The 20,296-nt window shown below is 33.5% G+C and overlaps 1 protein-coding gene across 10 annotated transcripts; it reads left to right on the top strand.

Moving 5' to 3' along the window:
- Positions 1-1,934: 1,934 nt before the first annotated feature.
- On the top strand, positions 1,935-11,208 carry LOC147381376 (RAF-like serine/threonine-protein kinase 20). Of its 10 annotated transcripts, none has more exons than XR_015174608.1 (9): positions 1,935-2,175; positions 2,431-5,650; positions 5,745-5,831; positions 7,503-7,655; positions 8,141-8,304; positions 8,415-8,562; positions 9,024-9,097; positions 9,452-9,539; positions 10,798-10,848. XR_015174608.1 is itself a non-coding variant. In XM_086430520.1 (9 exons), exons 2-9 carry the CDS (start codon positions 2,897-2,899, stop codon positions 10,944-10,946), a joined length of 3,666 nt encoding a protein of 1,221 aa, XP_086286646.1. In that variant the 5' UTR covers positions 1,935-2,175; positions 2,431-2,896; the 3' UTR covers positions 10,947-11,208. The 10 variants fall into 10 exon arrangements, 7 of the variants coding, with proteins under 7 accessions (XP_086286646.1, XP_086286645.1, XP_086286644.1 ...); XR_015174607.1 differs by having other exon boundaries at positions 10,762-10,813; XR_015174606.1 differs by having other exon boundaries at positions 10,759-10,810.
- The last annotated feature ends 9,088 nt before the right edge of the window (positions 11,209-20,296 follow it).

Raw genomic sequence — 20,296 nt, 5'->3', positions numbered from 1 at the left:
AATGAGTTAATTTTCATCGTTGAATTCTAGTTTTAAATTTGGGAGTTTGATAGCCATCCATTTTCAATAACTATGACCAAGCTCAAAAAGATATTCTCTTTTTTTAATTTTTCCAAATCTGAGTTTTTCCATGAAATCTAAAAGAATTTGTTGTTGGATTGCTAATTTGACAATCAATGTGGGCCCAATGACCCTTAGTAAGATTTGAAATCTTACTAATTTAGTCAGGCTAACAATTCATAAAATAAGGTTTGGTTCAGTAACAAACTTCATAAAGTAAGGGAGTTTTTGTAATAAAATTGCAACAGATAGGTCTGCCCAGTAAATCTCGTTTTAATAAATGCATTTGGTATGTTTGTACAATAAATACATTTTGACTTGCTTAAATTGTATTTATGATGTTAGTGCCATAAATACTAAATATGTCAATGGGTACCTATTTATTTACCCAAAATCAAATCAAAACCACTAATTCCAATTCCTTTTTATTGGAATTGATTAAAGTCGGGTCCAAAATGGAACTGAACCAATAGGAACCAAAATTGTTAGGTTCTATCCGATTCGTAATTTCTTTTTATATTATAGATGATTTAAAGTTTTTAACTTTTTAAAATTAATAAATTATACATAAAAGTTCTTCAATTTTTATATAAATTAAGTTCTCCTAAAAGTTTATTACTTGTAATGAAGATAAATTTTAATTTTTGAAAAAAAATCATTAACTTCTATCTTTAGTAGAACAAAATTGTAATTAGGTTGATATTTTGTAGATTACATGTTAATTTTATTAAACAATTTCTTTTACAACGATTCAAAATAGCTTTTTCTTTTTTCCATAATATTCTTGAGAATCATAATTGACGGGTACCCTCATTTCCTGGAGTTACAATTCCACTATTTTTAGAATCAGAACCGACAAAAATACAGTGGTTTTGATTCCAAATACCTTAAGAAACAAACCATAGTCGACCCATTGACACCCCTAATAAATACTTCTACAAAAATTTCTTTTGAGTTTTTTGTTTTTTGTTTTTTGTTTTTTTTTTCACATTTACACAAATGCCATTGTATAATAAACCAAAATACCCATATTATGTTAAACTAAAAAATAAAATAATAAATATATTTTAAGGATTTTTTTGAAAAATTAAAGCATTACATATATATGTATATTTAAATAATAATAAATTTTATTATAAATCTATATAATAAAATACAATTGTAGGGTCCACTTTTATAGGGAACCACCATCGAGTTAGGATAAATATCCCATCCAACAATAATTTTTGTAAGGCCCATTTTATTTATTTTTTTCTTTTACTCTTTTAATCCACTTTATAGTCTTTCATCTTTTACCTCTTAACCTAAAAAAATAAAAAATTAATAATACCCCAACTTTATTTGTTCCCTTTTTTACCCCTTTAATCTTAAGTAGTTGGTTAACATATTGCCAATAATAAAACCACATCTTACTTACATCACAAAGCTTCATATTCTTAAAAAATCATTTTATAAAATGAAAAAAAAAAAGAAGAAAAACCTACTATCAAGCGATTTGACCAAGCTTTTGAAAGCACAACTTATCTCAGACAAGTATATTTTGCTCAGTTACCTTCGAGACCAAAATGATACACCCAAGTTCATCTCAGTCTTAGACGAGTTTTAACAACATGCTCACATTTTCGTCGCTCATGACGATGTATTGGACGAATCACTGTATTTTTCTCGGGGTCAATATGGGATGGTTCAATCCTTTAAATCAGTATTCAAGATGGTATAGGATGCTTGTGTTTCCATTTAAGATGATGAACATAAGGCCCATTACATTATAATTAAGCCCATGTAGAAAAGCCCACAAGAAGGAAAGAGAGACAGAGAGAGAGTAATAGAATTTAAAAAATAAAAAATAAAAAATAAAATTTGTTCCAGTTAGGGACCCTGAGTTAATGCCGCCATATTCTAAGGGATGTCGCTCTCCGATGCTCCAGATTGAATTTCGAGGCGTAAGAAACGGGTTCTTTTCGCCCCATTCACCAATCAACCAAAACCCTCAATCACAATCGAATGCCCCCCTTTTTCGATTCATCCAATTCGATCCACAGAGTAAAAAAAAAATAATAATAATAATTTGAGAAAGATGTCGAGCTCAATTAGATTCAAAAAGAAGACATACAGGTACATGTTGTTGAACTATTCTTTGCAAACTTAATGCTCTCTGCTTGCTTTAAGTTTGTTTGGTTTGAAACCCATCTTGATATTTTGATTTTCTTAGACACCCAATTCTCGAATTTTTAGTTTTAGCTTATATGGATGTTATTTTGATTTTGTTAGCCACCCAAGTCTCGATATTTGTTAGCTCTTATTCATTTGTTGATTTTTCTTCACAATTAGTCATGTCATTTATCTGATTTCTTAATTTCTGCATTTCAGATGTTTGATTCTTTGCAAATTCTTCCATTGAATTTGTACTGTTCTCTGTGGTGAGATGGTAGAATTTCTCATGATGGATGAATGATCTCTTGTTTTTTTGTCTGCATTTTGGGTCTTCTACGATGTCGGATTGTTAGTTGGATTTTACTCATTGGATATTCGGTCCTCGATGGTCACAGAAAAAAAAAAAAAACACATTGATTGTGAAGATTGGAGGGAATTTTGTACATGACCCATTACAGTTATTCTACATTTTTGCCCATTTTGGGAGAAATTCAAGTTTTTTATTTGTTTATAAATTATAATAAACATTTAAAGCTGAAGATTTGCAAATTGGATTGGAAACAAATCGCGCTTCAATTTGTACAGAAGAAGAAAGTTATGGGAGTATAGTAAATAAAGCCTCAATGAGCCAAATAATGTTAGTTTGCAGCTAAATAAACCAAAGGATTTTACTTGAAAAATCATGAAAAATGAGATGGTTGGCCCTTCAGGCCAGTGGGTACATCAAGATTCATCTGCTGTTGTTTCGGGTGAGGGATTTCCTACTGGACAACATGGGCATAATGTCTCAGTACAAACGGGAGAGGAATTTTCCCTCGAGTTTCTTCAGGATCGTTTCATTCCAAGAAGGGTATCCAACATACCCGATATGGATCAAGGACGGTTGAAGACAGGGGGAGTTAATTTCAATCAGAATCATCGAGAGGGGTATGCGGATCTCACTGGAATACTCGGGCTAGAGAGAGTGGATTCCGACGTTCCAGATGTTCTTCCGAGAAAAGGATGTGTTATGGAGGTTGAGAATAAGGCCTATTTTGATGAAACAAATCGATATCAGAAGGAGATTAGTGTTGGTGGAAAAGAATCGAGGAAGTGTTCTGATGAAATGAATTGCTATCAAGCTGTTCCACCCATTTCTATTTCGGATTCTCCTCGTGAGTATACCCCTTATGGGTCTGGAACTTCGGATGGTTCCCAACGTGATAAGATGAAATTCCTCTGCAGCTTTGGTGGAAGGATCTTGCCGAGGCCAAGTGATGGAAAACTTAGATATGTTGGTGGGGAGACACGAATTATCAACATAAGGAAGACTCTTTCATGGATGGAACTCCTGCGTAAGACAACGGAAGTTTGCAATCAGCCACATACAATCAAGTACCAGCTCCCTGGTGAGGATCTCGATGCTCTTATATCCGTGTTGTCAGATGAGGATCTTCAAAATATGATCGAAGAATACAATGGGCTTGAAGGGGTTGATGGTCAAAGACTTCGGTTGTTTCTCATCTCTACTAATGAATCCGAAAGTCCATGCTCTTTCGAAGCAAGGGCCACAGCAGAGCGGAGTAGTTCTGAATATCAATATGTTGTTGCCCTTAATGGTATACTGGACTCAACTCCCCGGAAAAGCTCTAGTAGGAAGAATTTAGCGTGTCAAGTTGGACATAACTTTGATGGGTCTTCAACTTATTACAGAGATTCCCCCACTTCGATGCATCCTTTGGCAATCAAAGGTGTCAGTTCCTCAGATTTGGTGGGGATGTTCTCACATCCCGCTGCCCAGTTTTTTATTTCTAACAAGAATCAAACCAATTCTCCGAATCAGTCGCCTCCTTTCTCTCCACTGAACATTCAGCGTAGAGATTCTAAGAGTCATTTGCAAATGTGTGAGGATCAATCGGGCCATTGTAGTAATGAAAGTAATAATACCCCATTCGTCACAGACCAACCGCCAGCCGGCGATTGCTTCATTGGTAACAATGGGTATTATCATCATCCGTTGACTCATCATCATTATTATCCTAACAAACATGAGGTTGATATTGAGAAACCAAACAAAGCCCGCGGAGTGCATTTCCATGCTTGGAATCCTAGTAGAGATTTGGCGGCTTCACCGGCCTTGGGTCGAAATAATAGTGATTTGGATGGGTATTCTTCGTATCAGAAGTCGATGCTCAAGGAAAGAACGTTTAATTCCGAAAAGTTAGTCTCACTCCCAGGAGACCCATTGGGTTTGTTGTCAGGATCAAATGATTCAGTTGGGTCTCGTAATGGGATGCCGCACACAGTTTCTGATTCGCAGCTTCAAGAACATGGAGCTAAGTCAATTAATTGGTTCCAAGAAGGAGCCACCCCAATGTCTCCATTGGACTTTCCAACCTCGCAATCATCTGTATGGGGAATTTCAAATGCCTGGCAGAAGGTACCGATGCAACCAGAAGAAGATAATACTGAATTTTCCGAACTTGAGTTCCAAAATAAAAAGTTATTAAATACAGAGCCTATTGGGCCCCAAAGGAGGCTAGATTTCTCTGGCATACATGAACATATTCCCTTGGACGTTCGTGATCTTGATGAGAAAGAGCAACCTACTGAAGAAAATTTGAACTTGATTTCATTGAACCATTACAAGGAAAATCCTGGATTGAGTTGTGAAATGTTGAACTTGATGGATAAGAATAGTTATTCTCTTCTACAACAGGAAAGAAAACACTATGACAATGACGCCAACAATAGATCACATACTGTTGTCAAGGCAATAGAGCAACCCCAAGGCTACCTACTGGATGAAACAACATCTGAGCTTTCCAACATTCAGAAGTATGCTTTTACTGGGCCGACGAATGGTGAACAGGGGATCAAGGAAAGCAGAGTCTCTCCATGCACATCTTCTGCTTCATGTTCAAGCAATTCTGATGTTGAAGACTCACACAAATTGCCTCACAAGGATAACAAACAACGGCCTGATGATAAAAATTATCCTACTCAACCTCTTCATGACTCCTCTAGTGGCTTAGTTTCTTATGCATCACCTTGTCCGCTAACTGTCAAATCTCAGAAAGAAATGGGGGACCAAGAACCGACAGTCAGAGCTGATCTGAGCTTGAATGAACCCTCTCTTAATTGGTCTTTCTTTCAGAATCGAGTTACAGATTCTTCTTCAAGTAGAGAAGTTTCTCTCCTTGACGAGGAGCCTGAGCAATACCTTCACGAACCATCGAAGTTAGAAGATGATAACTTGGTCCACTCAGAGCCCATAAATAATTCTGATCAACAAATTCAATTGGAATCAGTGGTTATTGTTGAAGATGTAACAGAGAGTATGCCTCTTGACATCCACCGTTCCTCAATAGTTCCACGTATCCAAGATGATGTCTTCTGGGATATCTCTTCCCCGAGAACAGACTTGGAAAGCATCAGTCCATTGTCTGAGTGCGAGGTAATACTCTTTTTTTTTTCCATTTTATATGAAGCATAAGAGTTATGTATCTTCGCGTGGAATTAAGTAACTTTATTCCACTTCTATGCTATAGGATGCTAAAGCCGATGACAGAGATATGGATGAATCTATCAGCGATGCAGTGTTAGCTGAAATAGAAGCAGGCATCTATGGTTTGCAGGTTTGTACTAATTTCTAATGTGATGTTTACTTGTAAATTATTTTTGTTAGTATTTGACGTTCTTGACGGTAATTTCTTACTGTAAGCTGAATATGTGCTGACTTGAACTTTATTGTCACTGAGGGGATTATGAATCCAATGGGATATGGTATACGTGAGAAGCATTTTGAAGAAGTACCTTTTTCTCATTTCAGTAATGAAATGTTTTGAAAAAAACTGCTTACTTCAGTTAAGAAAACTTTTGTCCTTGAGAGTTGGAAACTTACACAATTTTTATTTTATTTTATTATCAAACATTTAACACAAAACTACAAAATAAAATTTTACTAATAGCACATTACATTTCTTGAGTTTGTTACACTGAAATATATTGTGTATTATATTTATACCCACCATTACATGGATTTGGGTATGAGTCTTAGAGCCCGAGGTACGGAGAGTCGGATTCGGCAAACTCCCACAAAAAGGGATTCATGGACCCCGAATTATATTTTAAATAATTTTGAACAAATTAATTATTTAAAGATAGTGATAATGATACTAACAAAATACGTGACTAGATTCGTTTAGCCGACCTCAAATGTTTTGGGCAAGGCTTTGGGGATGATTGCTACAAGAAAAAGGGGTTTTCATTGATCAAAACCCTGCCTTCACACTTACATTTATCAAAACGACAGTTTCCATTTTAATGGGTGGAACTCATATATATATTGCTAAATAAACCCATATATATATATATATATATATATATATATATATATATATATATATATATATATAATAAAATATAACGGTGACCCCACTCAACTACAGTTTTGTGGGGTATAAAGATTGAGACAAAGGAGTGGGGTTCACACAACCACACTTTATTACCTTTCCTCTTCAATGTTATTGTCTTTTCTCTCCTCCCCCCATTTTTCAATGATATCCCTCTAACTTTACCATCTTTCCTCTTTCACCCCTTTAACCCCAAAGAGGATGCATGAGCAAACTCTAGTCTATGATAAATGCTGAGAAAATGTCTTGTAATAAATAAAGATAAGAGAATCAGAAGTTTCGCACTAGAATCCATAAAATGTTGGACCGGACACATGTCTACACTCGTCCCTCACCCCTTTTAGAAGAGTCCGTGCAACATAGATTATATTAATAGATGAACAATTTAATGTGCTCATGATATTCTAGCATGCCTAGAGTGTATTAAATTATGTGATAGATCAATATTGTAATTTCTGAATATCAATGCAAACATATTTGATATGACATAATACAGGTGTCTTGTCTAGAAGTTGGATCAAACAAGTTTTAAAAGAATACACGACCTCATGTCAATATGTTGTTAGTATTACAAGAGTATTGGTAAGAAACCTGTATATAAAGAAAATTGTGGAAAGTACATGCCTCATCCTAGTGATCTTATCTGAAATTTGGCACACATATTGGTTTATTAATAATATATTGATACCCATACCAATGTCGGGCACTGCAGGGATACTTCTATGCTACCCAAAAAAAAATCTCAGTGGTTGTGAATTGTATGTTGAATGTTTTGGACTTTTAGCTTCTAATTTCAATTGTTACTTTAAGAGTGCAGTTCCTTTCTCTTTTGGTCAGTCATTAGAAAATTTCCAAATCTTATATTCAGCTGAATGTTTCACATCTGATGAACAGATAATAAAGAATGCCGATCTAGAAGAACTACAAGAGTTAGGATCTGGTACATTTGGAACAGTATATCACGGGAAATGGCGAGGAACAGACGTTGCTATAAAGAGAATAAAAAAGAGCTGTTTTGCTGGCCGATCATCTGAGCAAGAGAGACTGGTAGATCCAAAAAAATTTCTTACTTCTGAAATTTCTTTCTTGGCATTATTTTCTTGAATGACTTTTGTTATGTTTACAATGTCGTCCTGGGATTTATTTTTTTGATGATTTGAAGCATAGAAAGTGATGTAGGTGCTAGGATATTTAAAAGTCTTGTGCCATCTTGAAATGTTTCAGCTGAGACATTCCGGTTTTGGCCGAGACCTGAACGAAACATTGACCCTGAAAAATTGAATCTTTGGGCATGTTTAGAATGTGTCGAAATGTTTCGGTGAAAACAGTCTTGGTCTTTCTTCTGACCAAATCATCGCCTTGAAAGGAGATTTTAAAGCTTGGGTATTAATATATAATTCTTACCCTTCATATGGTGGTGATTTAGTCACAATTTATGTGCCAAACAGAGATTGTATCATGAATTTTTATTAGCCATGCAGTTCATGGCAATATACCACCATGTGGATGTGATTTTTCTTTTGCCTCTGTAGATTAAAGACTTTTGGAGAGAGGCACAAATCCTCTCAAAACTTCACCATCCAAATGTGGTAGCTTTTTACGGGGTGGTTCCAGATGGGACCGGGGGAACATTGGCGACTGTAGCTGAATTCATGGTGAATGGATCACTCAGACATGTCCTACTAAGGAAGGATAGGTACGGTTTTTTTTCCCCCGCCAAGCAATAAGTGAGTTTATCTCCATTTCTTTCCCTCTACTTATGTTCCCTCTAAGTTTTATTTAGGGAGTTTGGAATGTTTCTTGTAGGGCACTTGATCGTCGTAAAAGACTTATAATTGCAATGGATGCAGCTTTTGGCATGGAATACTTACATTCAAAAAATATTGTTCATTTTGATCTTAAATGTGACAATTTGCTTGTCAATATGAGGGATTCTCATCGGCCCATATGCAAAGTAAGCAGTAGCTGAGATAAGCTTTTATAGAACCAAGCATCTGCTTGGTCTATGAAGGAATCAAGATAAACATGTCGATCAATCAATGGGACAACTTGGACTTAATGTGTGACTTTAGCACTCTTGCCTCATAGTTGTGTGTCTTTGGATTACTTTCTGCAACACTCAATATCCATCTAAAGTGGCATGTTCGACGAGTAGTTAGATGTGTCTTGGAGATTGCTGATTGGAATTGTATCTTTCAATATATATGATATTAGTTGCTTGAAACCTTGTGTGCCTAATTATAGAAATTTTTACTACTTTTATTAATTTTCAATCTGGAAATTTCCTTCACATTTTTGCTTCAATGGTGTACTTTTTTTTAATTTTTTTTATCATTTTGTGGTTACTCGAAATTGGTCTTCTTCAGGTTGGAGATTTTGGATTGTCCAGAATTAAACGCAATACTCTGGTCTCAGGTGGTGTGCGAGGAACCCTTCCATGGATGGCACCAGAACTATTGAATGGTAGCAGCAGCCGGGTTTCTGAGAAGGTTAGGGGTGATTCAATCATTAAGGAAATTTTGGACATATGTCCCAAGTTACCTGGAGCCTTCAAATTTTATTGAAAACTCATAGAAGTATTATAAAGAGAGATAATATTGCAACACAACTTTTGCTAGTGCCATCCCAATCCATATGCAAATCATCAAAAAATTAGCACACATCTTGGGGTGACATCAGCAAAACTTGGTATGGCAGTAGAAGATCTCTTTATAAATTAATGACAGTTATAAAATTTTTATAACTGATGCCCTTAACATCATCCGTACCATACTGGGTAAAATAGGCAACATGGAAGAAGATTTAAACTTTGTATGTAATCAATGCAATTTGGGTTTTTACAGGTTGATGTTTTCTCATTTGGCATTGCAATGTGGGAGATACTGACGGGGGAAGAACCCTATGCCAATATGCATTGTGGTGCAATCATAGGTGAGTCATTGTCGTTGATCTAATGATTAGTGGTTAGTAATTTTGAATGGGGATTTTGATATACCTATATCGTACTTTTGGAACCATGGCATGTTCTATACTGGGTGACACATCAATCCCAAAGTACACTACAATTAAATGGACTCTGTGGGATTCATGTTTCATGTACATGTTTTTATTGAACATATGACACAAAAGAAAGTACAAACTCTATGTGCCCTTTCCCCCTTTTTTTTATGCACTCCCTTGCCTAGAATAACTTCACATTAAAATAAAAAAATTACTTATCAATCTTCTTTCTTGTCTTGCTGTAATTTGGCAATCAATATTTGTATCACTCAAGGGACCAAGGCAAATGGGTTCCTATTCTTCATTTTTTTTCCGGGTTCAGTTTCATCATTCCTTCGCATTTTTTGACTTAGTAAATGGATGGTTTTAGTTGGACAGGGGTAAGCAATATGTCCTACACTACCATACATGTGGCAATTTAGAGAGTTTCCTTGAACCATAGCTTTTCCTTTATCGTTGAAATTCTTTGAATATTGAGTCAGAGATGGAAAACTAGAAATGGATCCTGCTGCTCGGTCACTTCTCAAATCGCCCATCTTCAATGTAGTTTTCTGAAAGGCTGATCTTTTCAAAGCTTTTTCAATCTATAGGGCAATGTGAAAGGTGTTTAAAATATATAATTGGGTAGAATCCATGCCTGAATTTTAGGTTTTTTAGACATGACTTTGTACAACAAGTCATTATCCTTGTTTCCTTCGAATTTAGCATATGTTGATAATTCATAGAACTTATCGGTGTACTCTTCACAGAACCCGTGGCTTACTGTAATCTTCGAAACTGGATGTTGAGGCACTATTTGCAATCAAAACACTAAATTCTTGACTTTTAGCCATTCCGTCATTTCCCTCAAAATTATTGTTTCTTCATTCCCTAACCTTATTTCTTATTGATTTTGAAACCAGAATAAGGATTGACCCTTCATTTTACACAAGGCTTTGAAGTCCTTCAAACATGAAAGTAGCTTTTAAGTCCTTTAGTTGTCTGGAGGCACTATTTTGTAGAGGTTGTCTTGCCTAATCACATTTTAGAGAGCTTTGAGTTGTTCTCGATTCTCTTAAGTAACCTATCATACTATATGTATGTACTGCTAAGTGTTTCACACTTCAACTACACTAACAGTGATAATTCCTGTTGTGAACAATTCATGAAGGAGGGATTTTGAACAAAACGCTTCGGCCATCCATTCCAGAATGCTGTGATCCCGAGTGGAGAAAACTAATGGAACAGTGCTGGTCACCAGACCCCGTAGCCCGTCCATCTTTCACTGAGATAACAAACAGGCTGCGTGTTATGTCAATGGCACTCCAGACAAAGGGACATAATCAGGCAAACCGATGAAGCCCATCCATCATCTCCGTGCAAGTCAACATCATATACGAGCTCTCAATTCATTCTTTAAGATCCAAGATCAAGAACATGAATAAAATGTGTAATGTTTTTTCCCCCCACCTTTGTTAATAAATCTATTTGTTTATTTTTTTCAAAAGTACAAAAGTTTCAGATCGAAATGTATATTAAACAGAACATTTACATTTCTCTCATTAACTTGGAAATTCTTTTGATCAAAGAAAGACTTGTAATACATACAGTTCTCTTCTAAGAGTCTTGCACAAAGTCCTAGAATGCCTGTTCGAGTGTTAGGTTTGCATTGTTGGTCCTTAGCCAACAATGTGGGAGTAGGTCCAATAGGCAGTAATTAATAGAAAGTCGGCTGAGATAATTTGGGCATGCTCAATGAAGGTCAATTTCAGTCCCACTTGAAATTATTCTAGTTAAATATCTTAAAAGAGCAAGAGGAACCCTAGAGAACTTGGATTTAGAGAAAAGTGCCCACAAAAGTTGTTGCTTGAAGGCAATCATGATGTTTGTTTACCTTCTTCCTCCATCCAGGGATCCAAAGTGCCCACAAAAGTGTCTTTCTTCATGTTGTTAGCAGTTTGGAATAAACTTTCAACTGTCGACCTTCTCAAGTGTAAGGACCTTTCTTGGGTTTGGTTATTGTTGCATGTGCAAATTTAGTGGGGAGCCCGTGGATCATATTCTCATCCTTTGTGAGGTTGCTTTTAGTGTTTGATTTCATTTCTTATCATTGATTAAGGTTCTTTGGTGTTAACTGCGCTCGGTCTTTTCCCTTCTTTTATGTTGGAAGTCCCCACCCTTTTTTGATAGGTTGAAGATAATGTGGAAGTTAACTCCCTTTGCAATTTGTTAGGGCTTGTGGAAAAAGAGGAATATCGGCATGTTTAATGGGAAGGAAAGTAATTTGCAAGAGTTAATTTTTGACATTATTGGATTGTTATTTTATTGGTGTAAACAGTTTAAGGAGTTTAGGGGTTGTTTTTTATCGAAGATTTTCTATTTAGATGGAAAAATGTAATTCGGGAGTGATCCTTTGTCTTTGCTTTCTTTGAGGACTCCTTGTCCTATTATCAATAAAATTTACATTTAATATATATAAAAAGAAAAAAAAAATTCACTCAATATTTAAGACTTGGCTTTCCACAAAGTGGAATGGAGGTACATGAGTCATTTGATCTGGGTCCAAATCTTTGGGATAAGACTTCGTTGTTGTTTCTAAAGCTAGATAGAGGACATAAAATTTGTTAGACCCTTAACATGGATCAAAGCTCAAGACTCGCACAAACCCATAAGGTAGTACAATTAAATTGTATGGATATAATTAAGTATCAGAATCCCTTGACTTGTGAAGAATGACTCATAGAAAAAATACACGACCCTAATCATTTAAACACAAAAACGAATGATTGAGATTTATCCTCGGGATAAGTATCTTCAAGATGTGTGTTAGCAAGATACGTATATATCTCAACTGTTGGATATTGTATCTAAACGGTTGGGATCATGTGTTTTTCCATGAGTCAACGAATCCTAACCCTATAATTATCTTGGTTTGTCTAAGGTGGTGTTTGTTTATGCTATTTTTCAGCGTTTATTGCTGGAAAAAATTAAATTCAACACTTTTGTCAAAATAACACGTTTGTTTACTTTATATTTTCAGCTTATTGCTGAAAATAAGTGAAAAAAATTAAACAATATTTTGATGCTGAAAAAAAGTGTTGAAGCGGTAAGTACATCGCTTTTTTCAACACGGACAAGTATGCCCTTTTTTTTTTTGAGCATGAAAAAATATGCCCTTATTCTTAAAAGGATATTACCTCTTATATCCCATGGATAAGTATATAAACATCCCACAAATTAATAAACCCACACCATAGCTAAATTATTTTGTCTTATATGGGTTAAAAGTTTTGGAATGAGTTGATTTTTGGTGAGGATGATCTCTAAAATGAGGAGATCATCCTCACAAAAAATCAGCACATCTTGAAACTTCTAACCCTATCAAAACAAGTTCAAGAACCGTAAATTGTCCCTTTTTTTTTTTGAAAATTATTTTTGACGAGTTAGAAGTTTCATAATAGACTGATTTTTGGTGAGAATGATCTTTAGACCATATAGACCATCCTCACTAAAAATTTGCTCATTCCAAAAACTTTAACCCATATAAAACAAAATAAAAAATGACTATAGTGTGGGTTGCCCTTATTAATTTATAGGGTGCTTTTATAATTACACATCCTTCATTTCTATCGAAAATTATTCATCTAAAATTAAGTTCTTTTAAAGTTGATTTCAAATTTTGGTGACTTGTATGACATTATTATTTTTAATTTGAAATTTGTGGGCTTTTATAAATAGAAATTATTATTTATAAATTGAAGATTTGAGTATTATTTATTATTTAAAAATAAATTGTATTTTAATTTTATAAGAAATAATATATTTTATTGTGTTTGATAATAAATAAGCATCTGAAACATGCAAACAATATATAATATGATTGTAAGGGTAACAAAGACAATTACCAGTTTCAGCAATGTGTAACAAACATGATTCAACATCTAAACAAACAACTTTTTCAGCACTTAAATTCAGCACTTATAAGTTTCAGCACTTATTTTTTTCAGTTTAATAAACAACACCTAAGTTCTTTTAAATTAAGTTCATCTAAAATTAAGTTCTTTTGAAGTTGATTTCAAATTTTGGTGACTTGTATGACATTATTATTTTTAATTTAAAATTTGTGGGCTTTTATAAATAGAAATTATTATTTATAAATTGAAGATTTGAGTATTATTTATTATTTAAAAATAAATTGTATTTTAATTTTATAAGAAATAATATATTTTATTGTGTTTGATAATAAATAAGCATTTGAAACATGCAAACAATGTATAATATAATTGTAAGGGTGACAAAGATAATTACCAGTTTCAGCAATGCGTAATAAACATGATTCAACATCTAAACAAACAACTTTTTCAACACTTAAATTCAGCGCTTATAAGTTTCAACACTTATTTTTTTCAGTTTAATAAACAACACCTAAGTTATTATTAGTCTAGAATTTTTTTAAATATGATTAGTAGCCAACACTTAAAATCCAATCTCAAGCTCCTTTAAAAGCGTAAGAGAGAGAATGGAGATTTGTTTTTTTTTAGACTTTAGACTTGACTGAGTTAGAGAAGTGAGTTGAAAAACTTGAAAGAGGGAAAACAAAGTGAAAAAAATTAAAGGATTTCTTAATATCTTTTTGAAATTCCAACAGGGAGATTTATTAAGTTTTTTTTTTATTTAGTTTTGTTGAGTTTACATTAACACGCCAACTGTTACTTAAGACACACCAATTTATATTTAATAATTTTCAAAAGCCCTGGTGTGTTGAAAGTAAAGTAATCTTTTTTTCTTTCTTTCTTTTTTAGAACTTATAAGCATAGTCACAAAATTGTCAGATTTTTTTCAAAAATTCATAAAATTCTTCGAATAAGGAACTAACCGATTAAACCAGTGAATTTATGAATTAATCAATGATTTATCAACAAATCATAAAATATGACCACATTTTTACTCTTGACCCTCAAAACTTTATTTCCTTTAATATTCAAATTTCAAAAACAAGATAGGATTTTCGGGATGGATTTTAGTTAAAATCCCCGAAATATCATTTGTACAGTCCCCTAAATTTATCCGATTTTTTTTCTTCCAATTTTTCATGAAATTATCCAAAGTAAAGCTCGGATCTTTTGAATAATAATTGAATCCAAAATTTTTTACTATGCTTCTACATACTATCGTTGTGGGATCTCTCTCTATTTTTTTTTTTTTTTTTTCAAACTTCCAATTTCTAATGGGTCTTCTAAGAATTTTTTTGGGGGGAGAACTTCTAAAATGATCTGGGACATAAAGAGGGGTTTTTACTTGAAAACTTTAATAATTTTCCTTTTTTTTATTTTTAGAAAAATGTAATTCAGGAGTGATTTACTGGACATATTTGCTGTAATTTTTTTACAAAATCTCCCTTACTTTATACATTTATAATTCAAAAAATCCTTAACTTATGAGCCAGCCTAGCTTAAGTTAGTAAGATTTCTAATCTTACTAAGGGTTGTTGGATCACGTGGTTTATCACATTGGCAATCCAACACTACAGATTTTTAGATTCCATAAAAAAACTCATATTAAAAAAAGTAAATTATTTTTTAAGCTTGATCCAAGATGTTGAAAATGGCTGGATAATAAATTCTTAAATTTAAAATTAAAATTCAATTATGAAAATTAATATTTTTTTGTAGGGAAATTCTTAGAATGTTGTCTTATATAACCCCGTGGCATCAAATCATATTTTTGGATATCACAAAGTGATGCAGTCAGGAAACTTTCCTTACTAATTTGAAGGAAAGTGTTTTTCTTACTTATCAAATCTTGGAATGAGACCCACATCTTTAAAAATGATCAAATACATGTAATATTCTCAATTCTTTCAATTAAATATCTAATATATCCACTCCATGTGTTCGGAGTAGGGATGTCAATGGGTCAGTTTCGATTCGGTTCCTAAGCACTTAGAATCATAACCATTATATATATATATATTATATATATATATATATATATATATATATATATTTTTTTTTTTTTTTTTTCAATTTCGCCTCCTATTGGTTCTGGTTTAAAAATAAATAGAATTGGAACAACCAAAAAACACCGGTACCCATTAGTTCCGATTCTCAAGAATTGAATGAAATAAAATGCATTTCGAATCATTGTAGAACTTTAAAAAAAAAAAAATTAACATATTATCTATAAAATTATTAACCTAGTTAAAATTTGTTATAAAAAAAGATATAAGTTAATGATTTTTTCAAAAATAAAAATTTATCTTCTTTAAAAGTAATAAATTTTCAAAAGAGATACCTCTTTTTAAGCTCCAATCCATGGCTTATATATGAAAAATTGAAGACCTTTCATATAACATGCATTAATTTGGCAATAAAAGAATACCTTAAATTATCTATAATATAAAAAGAAATGATAAAATAAATCGGTTCCGGGTACCCATCGGATAGAGCCTAATAGTTCTAGTTCCTATCAGTTTGATTTCATTTTAGATCCAACTCTAATTGGTTCCAATAAAAAGGGAATCATAATTGGGATTTTTTTGTTTTGGTTCGAATTCAATTAAATGGGTATCAAATGACACTCCTAGTTGGGAGAGAATAGATAGAACTGAGGATATTACAAGTATTTAATCTTTTTAAAAAATGTAGGTCCTACACTAAAGTTTGTTGAGTAACAAATTTGATAAAGTAAGGGAGCTTTTTAAATAAAAATTTCTCCATACTAGTCCGATAAATCTCTCTTAAATAATCAAATTAAAGAGTAACAAGTCAATAAAGATAGAAGATCAACTCAAGAACAAATTTAATTAAGCGCTCCACATTAGAGTTTGGATCTCACCATTAATCAAGAAGTAATGGGAACAATTAATCTATGATATATGATATTGAAAATGAATAGTAATGATTAATTGGACGTGGAATCCCCAAGGGGTTCTTTATTTTATTTTCTTTTTTATTTTTAATAAAAAGAGTGATTTTATGCTCTCAGTACACACAGACTCTTTAGGACGTGCCACATCAAATTTGAAATAGTTTTGCAAGTAACAAGAGTAATTTTGTAGAAAATAATCTTGAGGTCATTCCAGCACGACTCTTTTGTAAATAAGGGATGCCATTCAAGCACGTGGGTTCATGTGATTGGTGGATCTCGATTTTTTGTGAGTAAAAAAAATTTCCCCATAATGGTTTGGATTAATTTTCGGTTATCATACAAGCCTAGTCAATGTGAAACCTTGAGCAAATATGTTTTTGATCAAAATTTATATACCCTATATATAAAAAGGAAACGAAAACAACAAATTTATATTTCTTCCTATCGATCTGCTTCCCATTTTTTATATTAATAGATGGTTAAGATACAGTGCAATCCTACGACTGAAAATGTTGCTAATATAATAAAGTTTATGTTTTTTATATATCATCGTTAGATTAATAGATCAAAAATTAGATCCAACATTGGTTTTTGTTTTGAAGTGGAGATGTATATGAGAGACAACTCATATGATCTTATGAGCATAACATGCCACATACCATGCAATCTTGCCACGCATCTCATTCCTTTCTTCTGCATAAAACATTTTGACTTGGAATGAGACAGACGAAACCGTGTCTTCGACTCTTCGTGCATTTGTCAAGTATAGTAATGAAGGTGATTTTCTTTCCCTTCTTCTTCATCTAAAGACTTTAATTCAAGATTTGAAATTAAAAAAAATTATGACTAAATATGTAGTTTGAATGAAGTTTAGGTCTTTTACTGGTTCAAATCAAGAGAGTGTTGTAGGCTTTGTTCAGGTAGAAGTTAATCCTAATTTTATTTTCATATTTTTTTAATTAGTATCTGTGGCAAGATCATCATCAAAGCCTGATCCCCAACATGAATTTCTGTACGGTAAAACCATCACGTCGTTTTTTGAAACCCGATTCATTCGCCTCTTAAAAAGCACACTGCTTTCTTTGGAAAGTATCCGTAAAATTGGATTTTGGATCTAATAAAGTGATCGTAAGAGATGGAGAAAGCCATTAACAGACAGAGATAAATCTGCTCTCTCTGTAAGTCTTTTTTGTTTTTTGATTTTTTGTTTAATGGTTCTTTAGATCTTTATTTTGATGTTTATTATTATATTCTTTTGGATGGAATTAGTCTTCCATGTTTTTTGATGTTTGGTATTAGATTTGGGGTTTATTGAATTAGGGTTGATTCGCTGCGAATTGATTTAAATTATTTTTACGGTTTTGTGAAATTTCGTCTCGATCTAGGGTTTCTAGTGTTTCGGAACCGTTTTGATGGGAATTTACTGCTTGTTGGGAATCTAGGGTTTATTATAGGTGTATGAGAATTTGATTTGGTGTTGTTTCTTATTGACATAATTTTATCTTAAACCTAGATGTGTAGGATTACTAGTCATAAACTTTACCAGCTTAAAAAGCTGCCACCTTTGTTCTCGAGCTAAAACATGTCCAATTCAGACGAGGAAGTTCATATTTTGAGTAGTTTAAAGAATCCTAAGATCTGGATTCTTTAAACTCTAAATTGAGAAAAACCGAGCATAGAGAAAAACATTAAGGGTTTTTGGCTAGAGTTTGAAGATGAGGCCATCCAATTCATCTTTTGTTAGTCTTCCAAATAAATTGAGGTTAAGAAGGCGCATCAATTTGAAAACACAAGGGATATTTCAAATGTTTGCCAAAATCGTGAGGGGTTTGTCAGATCTTGGGGACTCCTTTGCAATTTGATTGGTTTCGGTGATTTGTTAATAAGATTAAGAGCAACATGTATAATTAAAGTAGTTGTGATAATCTGACTCTCTTTTTCATAGAACCGTAGATCCTTTGCTTTGGGATATATAAAAAATCTTAAAAAATGACAGTCCAAGTCCGGCATTTTCGGTTAAAAGCGACGGATTTAATAGTCTCAAATTTCGGAGTCATTTTTCATAAATGACTGTCTTGAGCAGTAGTCAAAAATGACTGCTTTAATCTGTCACCAATAAAATACGGACTAAGACCTTTGTTTATTCTGTCGCAAATAACCTATGCCATAAATGACTGACTAAGTCTGTCGTTTTTTTGTTTTTCTAATTAAAAAATCTATTAGGCACACCAAAATTTATTAACAATACACCAATCCTTATGAAATTAAATCCACGAATCAGACCGCATTCTCATTTCTGTTTATTGAAATTTTTTGCATGAACCTATTTCCTCAAACTCTTTAGCTGCTTTGAATCCCTCTTCTTCCCAGATTCCAGTGACACCCAGATTGTAAACAGTCTTCTTCACATCCCCTGTTTCACCCTTTTCTCTCACCAGCCTTTCATTCCTTTTAGCCGAATATTCGTTGTAGAACTTACCCCTTTCAGACATATGAGTGTAATTAATACGGAAGGTATTGGCATTGCCAGCAGTACCCAGATCACGATTATTGAACACATTTTTCACCATATTCGCCAAAGCCTGTAACTCACTTGAAATCAATTGATATTTTGGTCGAGCTCTAGATCTTCGAGTCCCCTAAAGCAATTTGGAGGTTGGGTTTTTGTCAAAAAAGCTATTTTTTTCAAAAGAGGGGGAAAAATAAGGAGGGATTTATTTGAAATATTAGTTTTCTTTGAAACTTGGAAGTTTGAGACAAATATTTGTATAATCTGGGTTCTTCTTATTTGATCACCTGGTTGAGAGTCGATTGAGTTAGCATTGGAACGTAAGACCTGGCGAGGATGGAATCGACTCAGTTTAGAAAGTGAGGGCTTTCTTGAAGGAGAATTCAACTTCGACATTGATATGAGTGAAGAAAATGCTGCAATAGAATTATACAGAAGGATTGGGAAGATTTCTTGACGATATATGAGAGGAAATTGAATAAGGAAATGAGAAACGCAACATCGAACTGTGCGATAGCCCCTTTGTGGGATGAGATTTATGTCCAAAAGCCATGCCATGACGGAATTTTCCAAATCCGTAGGGGCTTAGATGACAATGTTAGGGTCAAGCTGTTTAGTTTCTGTTAAAAACAAAGAACCCATCCGTTTTAAAGAAAAGAATGACAATATAAGCAAACAAAGTGTAAAAGCCAAACACTAAGTTGGTCAAATTCAACTACTTGTCAAGAACTTGAGAAAGATAATCTCATAATCATAAGGAATAATCACTAAAACCAACCTTGTCCTGCAAGGATGACAGAGTGGATGAGTACTCCCGTGGAACCTGCCGCAAAGCTGCAACAAATTGACCAGCTTTATCACAATTTCAGAATCCTCTTTGCTCCGCTTACATGAACCTAAATTCCAGCAAAAATAAAAAATTTTAATATAAAACGAAAGTTATTGGAGTCATTCTCTAACCAAAAAAATAAAACATAACAACTCTAAGGCCTAAGCTATTTTTGATGGTCTGGCGTTGGTTTTTCTTCCAGACTTCAGTACTTGAAAAATAACATCCATTAATGTGTTTAAGTTTTAAGGAACATAAGTTCAACTATGGTTATATTGTATAGGAAGTGAGATATAATAAATCATTAATCATACCCAAACATGAAGAATCTACGGCTCAAACAAAGATTTGCTATTGGAATCCCTCAGTGCGTTGCATTTGAAACACTCCATCCTACTAGCAAAATTGTGCTCATTGCACCCAGACCTGTACAAGCCCAAAAAGAATACACAAAAGGTTATCAACTTATAATCTTACCCACAAAAAATATGTACACACACC

The sequence above is a fragment of the Akebia trifoliata genome, unplaced genomic scaffold, assembly GCF_017979445.1.
Source record: "Akebia trifoliata isolate Shusen 1 unplaced genomic scaffold, ASM1797944v1 Contig00526, whole genome shotgun sequence".
Taxonomy (NCBI): Eukaryota; Viridiplantae; Streptophyta; class Magnoliopsida; order Ranunculales; family Lardizabalaceae; genus Akebia; species Akebia trifoliata.
Note: the sequence above shows the minus strand (reverse complement) of the source record. Positions and strands in the feature narration are given on the sequence as shown.

Coding starts and splice junctions, on each gene's coding strand:
- LOC147381376 (XM_086430518.1), top strand. CDS start 2,897: ATGAAAAATGAGATGGTTGGCCCTTCAGGCCAGTGGGTACATCAAGAT. Junction 7,656..8,140: donor CATCTGAGCAAGAGAGACTG/GTAGATCCAAAA, acceptor TTGCCTCTGTAG/ATTAAAGACTTTTGGAGAGA. Junction 8,563..8,974: donor CTCATCGGCCCATATGCAAA/GTAAGCAGTAGC, acceptor GGTCTTCTTCAG/GTTGGAGATTTTGGATTGTC.